The following is a 22388-nucleotide window of genomic DNA, read 5'->3' on the forward strand; positions in this document are numbered from 1 at the left end:
GTGAAAGTAATATAAGTTTCTGTTATGTCAAAACTATTTATGCCATTTTGACATTTTTAATTACAAATAAAAAATGTTACATACAGAGATGCTGTAAGTTATAGCCATAAAATCAGCATGGCTTTGCAGGTCATTCCAATTTTTTAGTGGTAGAATAAGCTTTTTCAAAAAAGGACTATAAATCGTAGGTCCAGTGTACCAAATTGTTTTCAGTTTAAAAATCTAGTACATATTTGAATAATGTCAGTGCCGTATCCAGCATGGGGCTGACGAGGCTTGTCTGAAATTTTCACTTTTCACCACCCACTCCATTTCCCCAGCACAGATCGTCATATTTTTATGATTATTATTTAAAGCATCCTTGCCTCGTCTGTCTTGAATGTATACTGGTTTACCCAACCCCTGTCATGCATTGATGAGAGGCCACCTGTTAATGACTACACTTTTACAGTATAAATATTTGATTGTTCTTGTAAACAAATAGTAAACACTTGCACTTTCTAATGGACTAGAAACTAAACGGTGTAATATGGAATCAACTATTATTAAAGGTAATTATCATCATCTTCCTATACTGATTATAAATAATGTTGAATGTATATCATTGCTTGACTCTACCAAATTAATCTATTTCGCCAATCGACACGACTAATGTAGTAAATTGTCAGCATCAGGGTACTTGACCAGTGTCACTATTCAAACCTCACTTGCTCTGATCGGTTTTGACAGACAATCAATTATCTTTGGAATAGCGCTATAAAAACAGAACAATTGATTGATTGCTTGTTGTTGGTTGGTTAATATCAAATTATTTTTAACCTTTTCCCGATTGGCCAAGATACTACCTGTACACCACCAACATCTAAGCACCGCAGAACATAAGCACGGCTGATTATTTCATCATTTTATAGTAAACTGATCATGATGCAGTTGATGGTTGTGATTGAGGGCGTGTGTTTGCTCCTTGTTCCAATGCCGTGTAGAGGGCGCTACCAAGTTCTTCATCTTCGTATGACCATGACACCAGTAAGTCCGTTCCCTCATCTGTCGGTTCCCCAGCAGACTGAGAAAAAAAGCAACTTTCTTCATTTATAATAAAAAAAAAACATATGATGTAGGAAAAGAAAAGTTAATATACAACAATGAGGCTGGAGCAAACTGAATACAAACACCTTCATGTTATTTCACCAAAAGACAAGCTATTACATCACATTAACATTGAACTGCATAACAAGAGCTATTACAAGAATAGTGTTGTCTTACCTTGATTAATACAGATCCAATCATAATTGAACCATCTGCCATTAACAGCACATTCTCACCAGCAAATTTTCTGAAATAAGAACCAAAAGTATGAATAGGTATTATACAGTATGGACAGTATGCATAGATATACAAAGGGGAATCTTTGCAATGTGATATTATGCATACATCTGTTGATATTGGAACAGAACATTAAATCTTACTATTTAGTATCTAACCTATCATTCACCTTTTAATTCTTTTGTGTAGTGTTTCCATGCTCATTGGTGGAATTGTGATGTTAGATGAAAACCTTATTTCATGTTCCTCAATGCCTAGCTGTTGCATCACTACATCTGCATCTTCAAGAACAAGTTTCTATAAAAAACAAAATCATTTGAATATTTTATAAAACATGTATATGATGTGGTAAGAAATATATTAGGTCACTTTTCTATTTCTGTTTAAAAGATAGACAGAACATTTTTTGAAGGCTCAAAATCTTCCATAATTCTTTTAAAAAAACTGTACTGTTAAAACTTGACATCATGGGTTAGTTCAAGGTGTCTGGTTATAGTTAGTTAAAAGACATAACTTACGTCATTCTGCATCATCAGTATACCATGCATTGTCTTTACTTTCTTGCTGTCCAATGGTTGTGACTGATAACCTAGAAAAATAATCGCATCACTTGTCACTTATATAACAAAGTATCATGTCTTTCTCCATTATTACCTTTAACATACCTCTGCACTCAGTGATTTTGGACTCTATTCGTATAATCTTAAGTAGAACACCATCAGACCTCCTAAATAGTTCATTCAACTTACCACTTACAGTTGCACTCCTTTTTAACAAGCCTAATGAAATGTCAGCTTAGTAGAACACCATCAGACCTCCTAAATGGTTCATTCAACTTACCACTTACAGTTGCACTCCTTTTTAACAATCCTAATGAAATGTCAGCTTTAATGTTACACTTGGTTGGTATCAATGCAGTCTCTCCGTTAGCTGGCATAAAACATCCTATACCTGTTAAACAACATACAACAAATTTAATTTCTCTCGTTTATTTCTCAGAAGATAAACCTATTTATTAAATAATAAACAAATTGTCTCAATATAAGATTGTACAGTTAAATACTACCACTGATTTATTGTGTCTTGGGTTCAAATTTTGTATGAATCACAGTTTTTCACACAATATAATTTTCAAAGCTAAATCTCTGACTACACTATCAAACTAGTTTGACAAAAAAAGTGTGATGTGCCCAAATATGTAGTGATATGCCCAAATATGGTAGTGATATGCTTAAATTTGGTAGTAATATGGCATCATCATTTCCATATATGGACACATCAAACCTTTTTGTCACATAAAGTTTGATAGTGTAGACAAAGCTTTAGTATGTGTCCTACAACTTGCTTACTAAATTGTTGTTGTATCTTCTGTTTTAAAAACTGCATTTTCTTGGCTTCACCATGAACAAGTAAGACATGCTTAGGTTCACATTGCTGTATTAGTTGCATGATACCCTTGGCATCAGCATGGGCACTGAATGACATATACTGAACTGATAACTTCACCTCCAACTAATGAAAAAAGAAACAGGACATCAAGTTTACATCTTATAGTCAAGAGTGAGTGGCCGAGCGGTTAAGACAGTGGAACCGTAATACCAAGCCATAACATCAACAAGGGTTCAAAGCTCACTCGCTCCATGGTTCTGGTGGTAGAACAAGTCTTCTCGGATAAGGACTATAAACCATATGTCCAGTGTACACATCTAGCTCATGTGCACTTTAAAGAACCTAGTACATCTTTCGAGACGAGTAGGGGTTACCCCAGTGTACTAGTACATCACAGCCACTGATCATAACTGGGCCCTCTGGGATACCAATCGAAGACCCAGTATAAATAAATATCAAATTGTTGCTACTTCGAACAGAAATTATCTTATGATTATACAGAAACTCACAATCTGACGGTTCTCCAATTCAATCTTTTTCTGTCCATTTAAAATCTTATGTCCCACAGTACCAGCAACACAGTAGCCTGGCATTATCACCATGTTCTTCTCCTCTGGTGCCCACTGTTTGAAGATGGTTAATGAGAGACCAGAATGCAACATTCCTGGGGTCGCAAATACAACCATAGGGCCTGGGTTGGAGATGTATGACCTATCAAATGGCTGTAACACAAACATTAAAATTAGTGCTTAGGTTTCTATATCAATTTTTATTGGCATTTCTATAATATATTAGCTTACCATTATAAGATAGATTTAAACAAAGGCAATATAGTATTTGACTGTCCTTTATAATAAGACAAAATTATAGCAAAGATATTCCTATTTGATATTACCTTGATATGCTTGAATTCAAACATGTTTCTTTGTACAAAAGTTTTCTTAATTTTCTGGTTTGTCCATGTGATAAATAACTTGTAGTAATGATTGGCCTATATATAACAATAATAATACAAGACAATTAAACCATGAACATTAAAATGATCTTCCCTTAAACATTACTCCTCTACGATTACAACCTCAAATTTACACACTGGTTGTATCAAGTTACCAACTAAGTAGTTAATTTTATCATTCAGATCATTTACCTTTTCTGTTAATCCTGTTGAAAAATATACAGGAACTTTAAGGTTCATTCTTTCCCTGAAAAAACAATATATGAAAACCATAAAGGTTTGAAAACAAAACATATAATTGCTGGCTGGGACATCTTATTGAAATCAATGCTGGAGTCCCCCGGGTCTAGCATGTGTGATGTATGTGTTTGTATTGTAAAATCCAGGAATAAATTGAATTGAATGAGAATAGACATTAAGTTAAGGGTACCAATAATTGGCTGATGAAGGTGTGTGTAATGAACTCACCAGAATGTCTCAATGAGGATACACAGCTCCTGAGCTCTCCCTAGTGCAAATACAGGAATCAGAACTTTACCACCTTTGTCAATACAGTCATGAACCTTCTTTAAGAAATCCCTTTCCCTACATCTACAACAGAATAATATATTATAGTTAATAAAGTCAACTCTCCTAATACCGGAATCCTTTGGGTTGGCCTAATATGTATGGTTTTCCGGAAAGTCTGGTATTCTGAATGTGTGTTTAATGGAAAAAAGAATTTGGGACATTTTGGATCTCAACAAAATTTGAATCTGGTATTGGGAGAGTTGACTGTATAGCACTGTACACAAACTAAAAAGCATATATGGAGTAAAGAATATAAAGATTATAAAAACTTTATTACTTTACCTTTTTGAATCTCGAATCGTTGTTGCATAAGTTGATTCTGTTATTAAAAGGTCTGGTCTACATTTGTCTATCCATGCAGCTCTTAAAAACAAAATATTTTTTATTTATTTAAAAATGCCAATTAAGCGAGTCCAAGAGAAATCCTTGACATAAATAAGTTACATGATGAAATTGAATACACTCACCCTAAATGTCTGTCTGGTGTCATGTTGTAGTCCCCCTGAGGAAATCAAATAATAAAAAATAACTGATTGTTGTTGAGCAGTTACTAATAATAACAATACACACAAAGTATAAGCTTTAAAGAAAATTACTGTGAGAAAACATGTAAGTTGTGGGTATCAGTGGCAGGATCAAAATGTGAAACAGCCAGAAAGAAATACGCGTGTTCAGAAAATACTAATCTTCTGTAAGAAGTATATATTAAAAGTATGTATACTGGTACTGGTTCAGGTAACCATCTACATACAGACATCAAAACCATTGTCAACTGTGAATCTCAATAGAAAATTTATAAAACATGGATCTCTTCAACAATTCCGTTTCCATCCATGTAAATGGAATAGAAAATCTAGTTCACAAGCTATAGAAGGTTAACACATTGTACTCACTGTATAGACAAATGAATTATCACCCACTTTGACTTGAATCATAGCAGCTCCTAACACATGCCCAGCGTAATAAGCTTTAATCTCCAACTCATCGTCAACCTGCCACATATTTTGTAGAATATTATCAATTATATAGTTTGTTATATTGTTTTAAATGTAATAGCAGAATATTCTAAAGTGTGTCAATTTTAATGTATTCTTATTATTTATTTTATCTAATGTAATCTCTGTAGATGACTTTACTAAAGCTCTGTCTACACTATCAAACTCTATGTGCCCAAATATGGTAGTGCCCAAATATGGTAGTGATATGACATCATCATGTCCATATATGGGCATATCACATGTTGTTGTCACATAAAGTTTGATAGTGTAGACAGAGGTTAATAGAAAGATGCAATAAAAGGTTAGGTATGTGAGTTAGTACACGGGCCTAGCTCTATTATAAAAAGTACACAGGGCTACATTTTCCAATAAAAATAAATTTTGTAAAGTTACCTTGATTGTCTGATGTAAATTTACAGTGATAACCTTTTTCATACAATCTTTAATCATCTAAAATAAGACAAAAATAAATTCTACTTGAAATTTGCATACTATACCAAGAACAATTGAAACATGCAAAATGTGGGTTTTTACATTTTAAAAGTTTTTTATTTTTTGATAAAACAAAATAAACTATTCTTACCCCTGATGTGAAAAAGTTAGTCTCTCCTTTTTTTTCAACAGAGATCTTCCTATAGTCCTCCTTAAAATAGATATTATTAATAAGTTATTAAAAATTAGCAACTTGCATGGCCGACCATCTAGGTGTCGTATATGTCATATTTTCAAAATCACCTCAACCCCCTCAGTGGGGCTCAGTTGGTGTGGACTATCTACAGTTTGAAATAGGGGGCCCAGACCAGACACCAAGTACACTTGCCACAGGAGGCTACAATCCACTTTTTACAATACATCATGATGGGCTCAGTGATTTCCCCAGTTGAATTGAAATCTGTATAAATTGTATTGTAATTGCACTTACCAATAAAATAGGACAAATAGCTTTAGTGGGTGATGTCATGTAGATAGGACCATCATAGCCAACCATCTCACTCATGTACGGCAGAGATCCACAATGATCAAGATGAAAGTGACTACAACAATTAACAAAATGTTTCAATATATTTTATAACAAAACTGACTAATGTAAAGCTCTGTCTACACTATCAAACTAGTTTGACAAAACTGTGATGTACCCAAATATGGTGATGATAAGCACAAATATGGTAGTGATATGACATCACCATGTCCATATATGGTCACATCACATTTTTTGTCACATAAAGTTTGATAGTGTAGACAGAGCTTAACTCTTGGCTTAAGTTGTATTGACTTACAAGAGGTATATTTTGGGGTTCTTGGAATCTGTTTCAGACCACCAGTCCCTCTATCCCAACATGGATTCCCTCCTACTGTACTTATTCCACATATTTTAATAATTGGTTAATAAAAAGAGTTACCTTATAATAACACAGTCCAAATGATCGGTTAATTTCCCAGATTTTGTGATGTATGTAAAATCAGGGAAGCGTCTCTGTATCAAAAACAAAACTCAACAATAATATACAGAAATTTGATAGAAACCTGTGTTCACTATACAAAAAAATTACAGCTACTGATTGTATATTATATAGGCCTACAGTTGTACATGAATCCAAATATTGGTTTCTGTTATTGCTTTTTTTTCTTCATTATCATAATAAAAATATTTTAAACATGAATAAAAAAAATAATAATTTATGATATTACACCTTCGGAAAACTTACGTCATCATTGTACCCCATATGCATCCCACAATCCAACATTACATTTTTTCCTCCAATCGTTACAAGGATACAGCTTCTACCAACATCTATTAAAATTAATTTATATTTAAATGTAGCTCGGTCATCAAAGGAAAAAGAAGAAAAGGACAGACAATTTTTTTTTTCATGATTTGCATATATTGCTGAAGACACAAAAGAGGAAATGGGTAGTTGCGAAATTGTTTTCCTACTTTATAAATAATACAGTATTGCTTAAGTTACAGTAATTTAATTTGTTATAAATCTAGTATAAAATGTGTAATGGTTAATATTTATAAACATAGAATTGTAACAAATAGGGCCTAACATACCTTGGCCTGCACCTGAAAATAAAAAAAGAAAAATCATAAAATTTAAATTATTTTAACTAATCATGATCAATATCAATTATCATCAAGTTAAAAACGAGCACAAAATAATGTACATGTAATTAATACTCAATAATCCTTTGTGTCATCCATACAGATGATTCGGTTTGGACAGGGAGATGTACATCTCCCTGGTTTGGACCAATCGAAACTAGCCTCCTATATGATATATCGGCTAGTCTACTTGGGGGCGGAACGACTACTCATTGATCAGATGTTCTAAATTCCTCACTATTTTACTGGGTGGTTATTCAATGTGTCTAATGAAAAGGCCTACGTCTAGGCCTAGCTACAAGTAACTACAAGAATTAAGCTTTATTTCCCATATAAAATCAGCTTAACTTACCTAGTGGAATTACTCGAATGTCAGACATAATGTTATATATATATTAACTATTTAATTGCAGTTTAACTTTAAAAAAATCATTAAGTTTCAGAAACCGTCCACATTGTTTTTCATTTTGCGAGTGGTCGTGGTCGAGTGAACGGGAACCATTTTTGATCACGACCTCTATAGAAAAAAAAATGTATCTGTTATTCGCACGACAGCCGTGTAAATTAATCTAAAACCGTTGTTCGCACGACTGCCGTGTAAACCAATCATAATAACTATTCGCACGGAGAATATTAAGTCGCCAACCAAAAGAATTTGATAAACTTGTTAAAACATACACATGATGACATCACAATGATGTATAACTCAGAAATAAAGAAACAAAATACAAGAATTCCTGCCAGTTATTTTATTAGCAAGGTTTAAAATGTCTTCTGAAAGAAATGTCATTGCAAGAACTAAGGTCGTTATTAAGATACCAAATACCCAAGTATGGATAGAGTAGCAACATTAAAAGCATCTACGGTTACAATGTCAATACATTTAATACATCAATGACACTGAATCACATTATGTTTACTATGAAATTAGAAAATGTTAACTTAAAGAATGTAGTTATTCTTAATTACAATTATTGATGGTTTTTGATTATTTATGGAATGCACTTAATATCTACAATCTTTTATTTAATTTGGTATGTCATTATTCAATGGGCAGAACAACATTTCTACATCATTAAAAACAGCATTATTGTTGGTATATTAAAATAACAGCATATTAACATTAATGTTCCATGTCATTTAAATAACATATCAAACAATGCAACATTATTATTGGTATATTGTCAACTTTTCTGCAACATTAATGTTGGTATAACATTAATGATCTTAGTCTATGTAATTCAAAAAACATACAACTGAGTGAATATTAAATGTGTTGCCAGATTCAATAAGGAACATTATCATTACTAAAATATATGAGGGCATCATATACACATGCTAGGTAAATGCATGGTATTATTCTACAAGGGATGTCTTAATTAAAATAATCTTTGTTTTACTTCATTATTGCGTTTTAAAAGGATAAAACTAAATAAGCCACAAATTTCATGGTAAAAACAATTTTTCTAACAATAAAAAAAAAGCAACTGTACAAATTAATCAAAAATAAATTGAACTACCATGCAACAAAACTTGATAATTATGTTTTAAAAAAACATCATAATTCTAAAAATAACATTAACAGCAAAAGTAGACACGTTAAAAATATCAATAAAATCTTCATATTATTTACAAAGTGAATCACAAATGAAAAATTTAAAAAAACTAAATGAAGATACAGCTTGCATACTCAGAATAAAATCATAAAATGTACAAAAAAATAGAAAAAGTAAATATGTGTATGTGGTAGATTATGTGTTAAATTACATTATAACATTTGGAACATGAATGTACCTAATAATTATCTCACAATTAATGTCTTCAAACCACTAATGAATACAATTTCATTCAAACTAATTGACTACTTCTTAATCAATGTATAAATATTTAGAATAATTTACTTGTTCTCGTTGGAATACACATATTTGATCAGTTTTATGTCAACATTATTTTTATTTGTTTTGATTCTCCACCAGTTAGTTATCTGCCTGCCACAGGTGATGACACATTCACCTGGAATACTTTTAGGACCACCTGGAATATGTTAACATCCACCTGGAATATACTTTACATCCACCTGGAATACAAATGAGGATGTATGGCTGATACATGTCTGAAAATGATTTACATGTAATGCACATCTTTTTGAATATCTCAATATCCACTTGGAATAAAGATACACCTGGAATATTTAAATATCATTTTTGGGAAATAGATAGAATTGGAGTGATCATATTAATGGGGGAAATGTCCTGGTAGTTTGGAAAGCATGATGACATTACAGTGTCATTTAGTTATCACCTGTACATTGTACAGTAACAAACACTGTATTCATTTGTTCACAATAAAACCTTCGTAGATACTTTACATTAACTCCTCTTGAACCAGGATGAATTACAGTAGAGTCATTTGTACGTAAGCTATTGAATGTTAACTTTATAATGTCATCTTTATAAATGGATATGACTAATTGAGCTTATTAAACCAATGTTAACTTTGTGTACGTGATCTTTACAAACAAAATGACTGAGTAAGTACAACAACTTGGAATGCCTTAATAGTTTCTATTTAAACTAAATTTGTTTTTGATACAATAACAACTATAAAATGGTGATAACATTAAGTGATTGGTGCAGCTAAATGTGCTAGTAGGTATTGAATGTGCTTATCAAGTTATAACATTCAACATTCATAACATTAACATCCATATTTTGTTCACTACATTACTTCATTCTTATACAGACCATATCTGATACAGACAAACATGAAATATACAGTCAAAATGTCAACCATTTTAAATCTTCAGACTGTCTCAAAATGTCTGCCGTATTCATCACTATTACCATGACAGCCCACCACCGTTCTTGTTTTTACCATTATGCTACATTTCCTTCACATGTTTCTTTAGTGTACAAGCGCATTTATATAATTGTGTCCAGGGATTACCTTTAAATATATTTTGATGTTTTTATCTACAATTAAATTTAGCAAGACAATTTCACTGTAAATTAAAGGCACATTAGGGAGGGAGTGAAATATATTGCTTAATAAAATCACCTGCTAATTAATATTATACGTTATACAAGCAAACATCATTTATTTTACAAGTGGTAAAATCTATGTACTGTACATGGGTCAGAGACTACATCATTTATTATTAGTTTAAAATGTTTAACAAAGATTAAAATACATCTTGTCTGCTCAATATAAAACAAAATTATTCCAGTTAAAACTGGTTAACTACTCTATGTCACATGTCCATTCAGACAGTAACTTGTTTCTACGGACTGGCTTCCCAAGTTAAGAATATGGTTTAAACCGGTACATTCCAGTTTGTAAAGAATATGGTTTAAACAAGTTTATTCCAGTTTGTAAAGAATATGGTTTAAACCAGTTCAGTCCAGATTGTCAAGAATATGGTTTAAACCAGTTCATTCCAGGTTGTCAAGAATATGGCAGGTTTAAACCGGTTCATTTCAGGTTGAATCAGTAGAATCAAAGCATTAAAACTAATTATTTTCTCATGAGTTCTTAATCAGTAAATGTCTTTTAATTGCAATATTCTAATCTATTCGTCCACTTGTTCACATTCACACATTCTAAATTGTTCTACGAGAATGACCAATGACCACTGAGAATGACCAATTTGTAGCAATCAACGATCCGACACATTTGTAATTGTTTGTGTAAATCAATGCCATTGGGTAACAGCTACCATATTTCAACTAATCATGAATACAAATCATCAGCTATCTTCATTAATAATCTTCAAATCATAGTTTATTTAAGTCTTCTTCTGAAGATTAATTAGATTCACAATGCTTCATTATTCCTTCTTCTACATTCACAATGATTCATTATTCCTTCTTCTACATTCACAATGATTCGTTATTCCTTCTTCTACATTCACAATGATTCATTATTCCTTCTTTATATTCACAATGATTTGATTCCTTCTTTACATCCACAATGATTCATTATTCATATACATTCACAATGATTCATTATTCCTATATACTATATACTCATAATGCCTTGTTATTCCATCCATTCACAATTCTTTGCCATCATTGTATATAACTTCAACTATTCCTTAACTTCAACCTGCCGCTATGGCCTCCATTCATCATTTCTTCCATATTTCATCATTGATAATTTAATAAAATTACAATTTATAAATTAGCAATAATTTGAAGTTCCATCTTTATATAATCATAATATATTTTCCAGTAATCCATCAAATGATCCATGAAAAGATCCTGCAGTGTTTCCAAGCACATTCAAACAAAACCAGCTGCCCTAATACATCATTTTAAGAATCATTCATTGTATATTTTATGCGTTCCTATTTCCGGTTATTAAACCCATGAATCAATGTTAGGGTCGTCGGCAGGTCCATTGAGCTGTATGCTAGTGACTGGCGTGCCATCTTCGTTCTCAGTTAAACTTTGTCGGTAGCTATTTTTCTTTTCTTTGTCAACCTTTGCATAAACTGGTTCACGGCTTGGTGATGTCGGTCCATCATTTTCCTACAAAAAAAAAAAAATCACATTTAGCAAATCACATTTTTTGTGCCATAGATATATGTATAATATATTTTATGTTAATTAATCACATATGACTTATATTATTATTTATTGTTTTATACTGTTTTTTCTTTATGTATTTCTGCATATTTGTATTGTAGGAGCCCTCATGAGACAAGCTTTGCTTCTAGTGCGGGCCCCAGTTGTTGTTGTCATAATAATAACTGAATAAATGTGTATATGATGATATTTTGCATTCAGTAATTTTTTATTTGCCGCTAAGAAAAAAAAAAAAAAAATCCAATTTTAACAATCTAGTATGCAAAACAAGTGAATTAATAACATTTATAATTATAAAATATGCCGTGAAAATAAACTGTTTACATGATTTGAACTAAAGCATTTTAGCTATAAAGCTAGCACTCACCCTTGCCATGCCATACATTGGCACAGAGCCAGCTGGTGGTTTGAATGAGTTGTTATCTACACTTGAATAGTTAAAGTCTTGCATACCTATATGCTCATCTCCTGATGGGTACCGGTGGTGCTCTACAATTAGCAATTTAAAACAAAAGTGCAATATTTAAAGCAGCGTATATTTAGATATCCTTCTAATTACTTTCTGTTCTTGAGTACAATAAGAGTGTGTTTTTTTTTTGCTTGCTTGGCAAATAATAACAAAACAAAATGTATTTATTGTGGCATACTAGTAGTGCATGCAATACATTAGTGTAACGTAATAATGTACTATTGTTACGTTTCTAATTCTTTTAGCATACAAATGTTTATAAAACTAAATATTGCATTGCTAGCTATATTATATATATATACAGTATAGTGATCAAAGTGCATGCAGCAGGGAGTACAATTACAATTTTACAAAAAATACTTAGTGCTTCCATACTGTATATATAAATATACATGCGGAATAAAATGAATATTGGTTCATTTGTGTGTAGAGATATCATTATACAGTAATACCAATGGGTAAAGTCACTAGTAACTCACGTTAAAAAGGTCTTAAATCAATTAAATGCAGTATGTAACAATATAAAGAATGCAAGCAAGTGTTGCATCAACCAAATTTAAATTGAATGAAATAATTCAGAGTGAATGATTCAGTTCTTATCTATATCAACATAGCAAATACATGATGGCATTAGGCAATGGTGTACAACAATGTACAGAGAATAGCGTAATTTGACAATGTGATGTGCCCATATATGGACATGATGATGTCATATCACTACCATATTTAAGTATATCACTACCATATTTGAGTACATCACGTTTTTTTGACACATAAAGTTTGATAGTGTAGACAGAGCTTTAGTGTACTTTCACTACTAAGGGTGTTCCAAGTTCAACGATTGAAAGCTGGTGGATACCAACTACATTTATTGTAGGAAATGAGGATTTAGCCTTCACAGCAAGAGCTACAGACTCACAACAGGAGTCACTGTGCTAGGATGGCTTAAAGGCTCACAGTGGTTGTAAAACATATTCCAAACGGCTTACAAGATTTTAAATACTCAACGAAATGAATTTTAAATACTCATTGAAATGTATGGTATTGTCGAGGGCCCCAATGATCAGCTTTGCTGGATGGGCTACCCTAACATGGTTCAATAACAAAAAGGGCATAACCAGTAAATACAAGCTGTACCATTATAACACTAACACCATCAATGTACTATATATGCATATGTCGTAAACCATGTAACAAACAGGAGGTAAAATAGAGAGAATGTAAAATAATGAAACTGCACTGATATGTTACCCTTTCTGTAGTTTTGTACTTCTTCAGCTGATGCATAAGCTGGGTCATACATCATCTCACTGGCTGCTATCAATACACATGAACACCCACAGTGAAAACAGATACAATGAGAACAAAGAAAAGGTACAGATATGGATAGAGTGAGTACTTGAATGTGAAAGCCATACAGTATGTTACCAACATCCACTTAGTAATAATACAAGTTATCTATTAGTCTATCAAATACACAGTAGAACCCCTCCTGTGGGGACACTTTCCAGTGAAATGAACTAGGGGCAACATATGTTTTAAGCTCTGTCTACACATCAAACTTTATGTTACATGACGATGTCATATCACTACCATATTTGGGCACATCACATTTTTTTTGTCAAACTAGTTTGATAGTGTAGACAGAGCTTTACACTACGGCCAATGTGTTTTTTAAAACACTTATGTTAGGATCCTGAAAAATGTCCCCTTAATAGAAGTTCTATAGTATAATAGATCAATTGAATATATTATATAATAGATTAATTGGATATAATATAGATTATTAAAATACAGTTTTTCCCAAATGATAAACACTAATTGACATTATAATTTTGATTTATTTTTAAATATTAAAATGGTCAATTATAAAATTTATTGTCAATGAGTTAATTAATAAGTTAATTCATTCATTTTATATGTATATAATTCAAATGGGATGTGTTTGAAATTCATTAAAACTATTCACAACATTTACAATCAAATTTTAACAAATGTCAATGACTCATGCGCAACATGCTAACAATGAAAAAAAATAAATAAAATATTATTCCACGACAAAAACTATTATATTTTATCAATCATTGCAAAGTATAGTGATTATAAACAAAGTTGAAAATAATAATATAACTGCAACCAAAAAATGACATTGTAGCAAATAGTGTGGTGAGTAACATTTAGAAAAAGCAATTTGTGGGTGAATTGTGCAAATGTACAACAATCAACGTTGCAGTTTTGGTTCAAATAATAATATAATATGTCATTATATTAATTCATATGAATTGTTAAGCTCTGTCTACACTATCAAATTTTATGTAACAAAAAAATGTGATGTGCCCATATATGGACATGCTGATGTTATATCACCAACATATTTGGGTGCATTTTTTTGGGTCAAACTAGTTTGATAGTGTAGACAGAGCCTAAGAATAAAATTACTGAAACCACAGAATATAAACCATGGTGCACAAGACTGATTGAAACATGATAAAGTAGATCATTATTTGATCATTTGATAGAGTGCATACCTTTTGGTCTTTCTTTGTACTGGCCCGCTGACCCATCATCTTTGCCGCTGTATTGAGATGCAAGCGTGGAGTCACTGTAGTTAGGATTGCTTGTGGCTGAGTGAACATAAACAGATTTGATTGATTGAAGATTGATTGATTTGGTAGAATACGTATCTTCACATTATTACTAAGCAGCTTTATAGCGGAGCAGTATAGATTGTTTCTTTGTTGAAATAATACATTTAAACAGAAGTAAATCAAGATAGCCTGGTACTGCCATAGAACATTCCAGAGATTCACTTTTTGCTCCAAAAGATGTCCTTAATAATTAATCGTTGTTTGTGTATCATTCATAGTTTAAACAGCAAGTCAGTGACTGCTGAATGTCTTAAAGAATATGACAGTTAATTCAGAAGAATGCATACTCCAAACAAACTGTATGGTGTTAGTATACAGTTCCCAGACAGTAATTATAAGAAATAGATTGTAGGCCTGACATGTAACTAACCTGTAGGTGCTGCACCTATAGGAGCCGAAGCCTGCCTTGCTGCTTGGCTCTTAGGACTTGTTGCTGACCTCGGTAACGTTCCCGTCTTTAATCCCATTGGATTGAACACCGTCTCTTCCCATCCATCCTTCTTGTACAGCGCCCTCAAGTCACGGAAGCCCCACATGGTAAACAGCACCTGGTTCGCAGCTTTCACTACGTTAGCTGGATATTGTTTGGATTTTGAAATCGTTACTAACCGCTCAATACCGTTTGCATCTCGTAATGACCTACAGACAAAAAAGATTTTTATTTTTAGAAAGATTGATTTGGCACTATAAACAAACAAAGCATACATAATTATATCACTGTATATTCATTTAAAAATTTCACATCAAAACATGCTTAATTGCGTATGAATGACAAAAAATAATTGCATATAAAAATAATCGACACACAAGTACAAATAAAAAAGTCAAGAAAAAAATAAAACAATTTATTGAAAGATACCAAAGACCAGACATAATATTGTACTTAGACCATGAAGTCCATGCTTAGACTTACTTAGCATTTTCCATATTCTTTGAGATGACTTCTAATAGTGCTGTGAGGATTGCTAGTGTACTCTCATCTGATAGCTTGGTATCGTTAACACCGCCACCTGGAAGCCTTGATACTAAGTCACGCATCGCATATTTACCTAAATCATAATATGGTAATATTTATAGATATAATGGTATTTTATAGAAAGATTCAACATTACATACAAAGAATTTAAAACATAGCAACCAGTGGCTGAAATATGGTTTTTACAATGCATTTTAATTAATAGGAAAAATTTGAGAAACTTGGAACATTACAAACATTTGAGTTTTTGAAAGAATTGCAAAATTTAAAGTTCACTTTTGTGATAGTTAACTGCATAGCCTAGATAAAAATGAATGCAAAAATAAAACTTAACAAGCAAAATATATTACACCAATGATTGCATTTCATACCTATGAGTTCTTTATTCCTTGGGTCTATGGATAAGTTCCTCAGAGCTAATGCAACAGCCTTGACAACTCGTTCTTTATCCATTCGTAGTAATTCAACAAGAACCGGAAGACCTTTTTCTTTGCGTACTGATGCACGGATGTAACCAGCCCACTACAAACAAAGTCAGTTAGAAGTTTAAAAACAAGCAAGAAAAGGAGGAAAAATGTGTTATTCTGTATTTAATTTAACATATAAAATATCTTTTCAACTACCTATATATATTCTTTGGCAGAATTGCATTGTCACCTCTAGCAGACTTTTAACTTAAAGCTCTGTCTACACTATCAAACTAGTTTGCCGAAATATGGTAGTAATATGACCAAATATGGTAGTGCTATGACATTATCATGTCCATATATGGGCACATCACATTTGTTTGTCACAAAGTTTGATAGTGTAGACATTAGGCATAATATATAATTGTCTCACAAACCTTCCATTCTCCTGCTGAAATGTTCTGAAGTGTTCCAGCTGACGCCTCTAATGTGACTGGGTTTGAACAATTTGACAATATCAACAAGTATGGCTTGATAACCTCTGGTTGCCATAGTAATTCTGCACCTTTTGCTGGAGTTTTCCTTTCAGGAAACTCTAAGTATTGGTCATGTGACTGTTTACTACAAAATAAGAAAAAAAAAAATTGATACATAACATATATAAAATAGATAAAATTAGTAGTAATAAGTAGTAAATAGTAATTTATTAGTATTACATATCAGTATAAACAACTAAGTATCAAAAGCAATTAGATTTTATAAAAATAAATACAATAAGTTTATAATTTACAATATTTATAAATAAACCACCAAATATGGAACAGTAAGTCACCTGGTAAGTATCTAATATATTTAAACTTAAAGTCACTATAAAACATTTTATTGAAAATAAAACTCAACAACTAATTATCTAATGTAGAGCATGTTAAACTTGATAACAAGATGAAATTTCAAACGCTATAAGCGGAAAGAAGCTGTTAAGCATGTATAACATATTCTAAGCACGTACTTAACAATGTCTTAACAATCAATTATCTTAGTCTCAGACTCACCTTAATGTTCCAGATTTTGTAAGTGTTCCAGTTTTTCCTCCTTCTTTTCCATTTTTCTTTGTTGATGGGAAGCAACCAGCTTTCTTGGCTAAAAAAAATATGTGTGTTTAATCCCTCATTAAATATGTACAAAACAAGTTATCCATTTAAAGATTTCCAAGTTACTTCATAAATATATTATGCAGTTTCATTAAGCATCTGTTTAAGTGATTCTTACATTAATGTAATGTAATAGTACAGATTTCTAATGTTCATTCATGCACTGATTCATGCATTTTAAGTGTAATGTAAAACTATTATCATTTACATAATATAGATCTAAATTGAGTCATACAATCTTAGAAGCAATAAGTCCTCTTTCTGTGGATGCACAGGTGAACTATTACTACTACAGTAGTTAGTTTAAGTACCGAAACTTATAACCAACCAAACTTTAAGCTCTGTCTACACTATCAAACTAGTTTGACAAAAAAAGTGTGATGTGCCCAAATATGGTAGTGATTTTCCCAAATATATGGGCACATCACATTTGTTGTCAGTTTGATAGTGTAGACAGGGCTTTAGAGAAAACAAAATATAAACAGTGATCATAAGTTGTGGAAACATTGGGTTGAAAAGAAAGGTAGACAGAAACCTAATACAATAACAAACCATCCTGCCCTATGTTCTGCCCTATGGTCTGCCCTATGGTTTGTCCCATTATTGTGTTCCCCTAACTTGTGTGTACATACCATCCTTAGGAGCTGGTTTTTTAAGAGTGCCATCTTTCCTAAGTGTTTTATCTGGTATTGCGTCAGGATGGTTGGCCTCATAAGCAATCTTGAACGATAAATTCCTTAAAATACATGCGGCATTCTCAACAACCTAATAAAAACAAATAATTTGTCACTGATAAACGAAACAAAAATAATTGCCGTGAAAAAACATCAGACAAGCTGTGATTGAAGGTAAACATAAATGCTGGGTATGTATACACATTCATGTCCATGACATATTTGATTATTTTACCATTGTGGGCAACAGAAAATCTGCTCACTATTTTTTTTTATCCGAATGGTAAAGTCAACACAAGCCTATTGGTTTATTCAAAATATACATGTAAAACAAAATAAGTCCGCAATCAAATATTTCCAGAAAAAAATGAATTCTGATAGTGACATTTTAAAATGCTTCACATGTCATTACATTCTATGTATAATGATGTATTCTGTAAAGCGCTACATTGAAAATAAATTAAATGTGCTTTAAGTATATTCCTAAGTAACTGAAATCCATTATCACAAATTCTCAATGTGTGCGAGATCTTGAGAATAACTGTGTTTTGCACAGAGCTGTTATAGTAATACACATCATTTAGTTTTAGGTCAAGACACACAGTTTTCATATATTAATATACACATTATAATTTATCGCTAAGTTTATTTCTTTGGTTGTTAAATTTATATTATACTCTCTATCTCTTTATATATATCTTTGTATACTGAATTTAATTTAACGCGCCTTCAGCACTCTTGGGTTGTATGTGTGCTATAAAAATTCATATTATTATTATTTAGGAATCTCAATTTATATGAAATTAGACATACAAATTGTACTGCATAAGACATTATTTAAAAAAAAATTGTTATCACCATTATCACATTAATTTAGCATAAAAAATTGATAGATTTAAAAGAATTCTCGCATTTTACAAAAACATACAAACAAAGCAACAACATTACATATCAATAATTAAATATCCAGAACATTTTACTCAAATGCAATGAATGAATTATTGAATGTTGTCAAGTGGAATAGTATGTTTGTTTGATAAACGACATTTGGATTAATGTCTGAATTTGAAGCATCAATGTGTCGTCAACATTCATCAAAGTATTATAATAAGCTACTTCACATTTCTCTATGTAATGTGTTCAATTTCAATAATACCAAGCTTTCGTTCTGTGACTGTAGACGAAAGATGACCGTTAAATCGACCGAATACAGTGCCGGTAGTGAATGGAACAGTGTATACTGGGCTTATTTGCTTTTTGTATAAATTACCGTATCCTTCATCTAACATCCTGAATGACAGATGCCTTATAACTTGAAATCAAATCCATCCATCACGTACAATACAGAAATAATTAACTACATTTTTAAAAAAGAATGTTTGGTACAGAAGGGTAGTAAAAGAAACAAGTCTTCTTTTCTATTAAAATTGTTTTATTTTTATATTTTATATGAATTAGACCAATAAAGGATGAATTTATTGAATCTATAAATGAAATTTAAACTTCATATTTACCTTATTGTCCATTTCATTGCTTCTTGTTGCAACCAATAACACATAGTAGAATGAATCCACAAAACCTTCACATTCTCTCATCTTCTTTCTTGTGTCTGTGTCTGCTGAGCTTACATTTCTAAAGCAATTTGAAAAATAAAAACATTTTACATTTTTATTTGAGCAAACCATCATGAGTTATACTACTTGCAAATTGTTTCTGTATTTTTATATAATGCCAAATAAAAATCAATCAAAAATCAATAAATCTCCAATGGGTAATGATAGTTTTTACTAGATTTGCTCAGACTAAAGCTCTGTCTACACTATCAAACCGTGTGATATGCCCAAATACGGTAGTGATATGAAATCATCATGTATGAGAACATCACATTTATTTTTCACATAAAGTTTGATAGTTAGACAGAGCTTAACAAACTGGATTGGCAGTAGTCGGGTATGGTGACTTCCAATGTACATTTTAACATAATCCAAATAGCATATTATTATCCAAATAAGGTAACTTGCTCTTTGTAGATAAATGGAAAACTAAGTATCTACCTTAAGCATCCTGATGTATTTTTGAATATTGTATTCCACTGCTGGTCCATCATTCTGACGTCTCGCACATTGCCAGGCCATCCAGAGTGCGGTATTACAATGCGCTTTGTCAGCACCGTTAACCCATCATCTACTATAGCTTTTTTCAATACCTAGTGGGGAATCATACAACAAATAGTTATAAAACATAAATAATTTTCTTTTTCTTCTCCTTTACCATCAGTTTGTGATTTTATTACTTTAAAAAAATATTAAAACTTAAACTTAGGAATTCGTCATCAGTTTTGTTTTTCACCGATTGATATCTAAACAATTGAAACCTACTACTGAACAACTAAGTTAGACTTACATCTGTTGAGGATAAGTTCCACAATGTGCCTGTAACCATTTCATAGATCTGTAGGAACAAATTACAAACATGTTGAATGAACTTAAGAATATCACATTAAATATACTGGTGCTTTTCATTCATATCAAGAAAGTTTACTAATTTCAATAATATCAAAATAACAATACATATGATAGAATTAAGACATTTTAAAGACCATCCTGTAAAAGAAAACAAAAATTCTATGAGTCACTTCTATGAAACTTCTGTTAAAACAGGAATACTTCATTGCAAACAAGATGGAACCAATAATGTAAGTTTGTTATCTTGGTCAATATTGCTTGTTATATTGTAATGTAAAAGTGGTCATTAGTTGAAACCTACCTCTGGATCCTCAGTGTTTCTTAATTGGCGAATCAGTGATGGTATTCCGCCGGCGTTCTTGATGGCTATTTTGTTTTCTCGATTTGCTTTGCCGTAAGAGATGTTTCTGAGGGCACCGCATACACTTCTACTTATTTCTAGGTTGTCATGCGTAATGAGATTCACAAGGGCTGGTATTCCACCTAATCCTCTGTTAAATTAAACAAATTAACAATTTTTTACGTATGAAGTATGAAATGTGTAGCAAAAAGAACCTCCACAAAGCTCAGAGGCCCCCTATACATTTAATATCCTTACACACACAAAAGACAATGTTGTGGTATGGTTAAACAAGGTAAAGGGATATGTTGCCATCTTTGTTCTTCTCTGTTCATACCTTGTTTTTAAAGTATAATTGTTTATTTATTACTTTATCTTTCTGTGTTTTTGCTTTCTGTGATTTTTTATCCTCAATTTGCTTATATTTTACTGTTTATTTTGATTTTAATTGTCATTGAGAAAAGGGAAATAAATCTTAAATTGAATTTGGTTGAACAATAAGGTTAACATAAATTTAATAACCTACAAATAAAATTTATTTTTATGTGAAAAGCATTTGACATTGGATTGATAAAGTTACATGGTAAAATCAGTAGAATGAGTCTCCTGAGCCTCTTATCTATATCGTCTTACAGCACAGAATATTGTTAATATAATGTTTAAAGCACCTTGTTTTATTCTTTAACCCATCATCTCCATATGTCAGATGTTGTAGGTAGGCTGCAGCATTTGCTACGATAGCTTGATCGCGATGACCCAGATACTCTATGACCTCTTGTAAGTCTGGTGCCCGTAGTCCTGGTGAATAAAAATAAGAATTACTTAGATCTCATTTTATGTTGTCTAATTAGATAATATATTAGTTGAAATGAAAACAACAATGGTATTAGGAACTAAGATTGTACTTTGATGCATTAAAGCATCTTTTGAGGATAATGGATCTGTTGTGAATCTATATTTTGCCATCATCATTAGCAATGAAAGGAACATTGATTTTAATGAAATAAATGTTGGAAATATCGAATCCCATAAAACACTCTTTTAGTTTCAATAACATTGTGAATATCTACATGGTGATAATGTTTTATGCCTTATATAACTGAGACAACCAACATTTATTAACACAAAAATAAGAAAATAATGATAAATAAACCAAATTAATATTGAATAATAAAAGAACAAAAGTATAATAAAATAAAGCTATAAAGAAAAGCAAATCAAGCATTATGCATGGAATGATATAAAAACATACATGTCTAAAGCTCATTTACTTATGAGTTATTCCTCTAGGTTCTTGACATTAACATAATATTTTAAAATGTTTCACTAA

General features: G+C 31.6%; 2 protein-coding genes across 3 annotated transcripts in view; both read right to left on the bottom strand.

Moving 5' to 3' along the window:
• Positions 1 to 12: 12 nt before the first annotated feature.
• LOC144848172 (integrator complex subunit 11-like) lies at positions 13 to 7818 on the bottom strand. The gene is made up of 20 exons (XM_078704876.1): positions 7695 to 7818; positions 7292 to 7303; positions 6942 to 7027; positions 6636 to 6709; positions 6158 to 6269; positions 5819 to 5878; positions 5629 to 5685; positions 5131 to 5229; positions 4705 to 4739; positions 4520 to 4600; positions 4136 to 4258; positions 3860 to 3914; positions 3608 to 3703; positions 3222 to 3434; positions 2673 to 2835; positions 2164 to 2274; positions 1842 to 1912; positions 1493 to 1620; positions 1264 to 1333; positions 13 to 1063 (listed from the first exon to the last, which is right to left on the bottom strand). The coding sequence occupies exons 1-20, from the start codon at positions 7720 to 7722 to the stop codon at positions 920 to 922; spliced, it is 1818 nt and encodes a 605-aa protein (XP_078561002.1). The 5' UTR covers positions 7723 to 7818; the 3' UTR covers positions 13 to 919.
• A 258-nt stretch (positions 7819 to 8076) lies between these two features.
• The window catches only part of LOC144848170 (catenin delta-2-like), a 48415-nt gene continuing 34103 nt past the window's right edge, over positions 8077 to 22388 (bottom strand). For both annotated transcript variants that reach the window (XM_078704871.1, XM_078704872.1), the window contains 14 exons: positions 21727 to 21856; positions 21020 to 21209; positions 20657 to 20704; positions 20308 to 20459; positions 19768 to 19885; positions 18212 to 18344; positions 17481 to 17568; positions 16866 to 17049; positions 16393 to 16543; positions 15959 to 16094; positions 15416 to 15684; positions 14926 to 15021; positions 12296 to 12417; positions 8077 to 11871 (listed from right to left, as the gene is read on the bottom strand). In XM_078704871.1, the coding sequence (XP_078560997.1) occupies positions 11701 to 11871; positions 12296 to 12417; positions 14926 to 15021; positions 15416 to 15684; positions 15959 to 16094; positions 16393 to 16543; positions 16866 to 17049; positions 17481 to 17568; positions 18212 to 18344; positions 19768 to 19885; positions 20308 to 20459; positions 20657 to 20704; positions 21020 to 21209; positions 21727 to 21856 (1988 nt within the window). In that variant the 3' untranslated portion in view covers positions 8077 to 11700. The remainder of the gene's footprint in view (positions 11872 to 12295; positions 12418 to 14925; positions 15022 to 15415; positions 15685 to 15958; positions 16095 to 16392; positions 16544 to 16865; positions 17050 to 17480; positions 17569 to 18211; positions 18345 to 19767; positions 19886 to 20307; positions 20460 to 20656; positions 20705 to 21019; positions 21210 to 21726; positions 21857 to 22388) is intronic.

This window comes from Antedon bifida, chromosome 7 (genome assembly GCF_963402885.1).
Source record: "Antedon bifida chromosome 7, ecAntBifi1.1, whole genome shotgun sequence".
In the NCBI taxonomy this organism is placed as follows: domain Eukaryota; kingdom Metazoa; phylum Echinodermata; class Crinoidea; order Comatulida; family Antedonidae; genus Antedon; species Antedon bifida.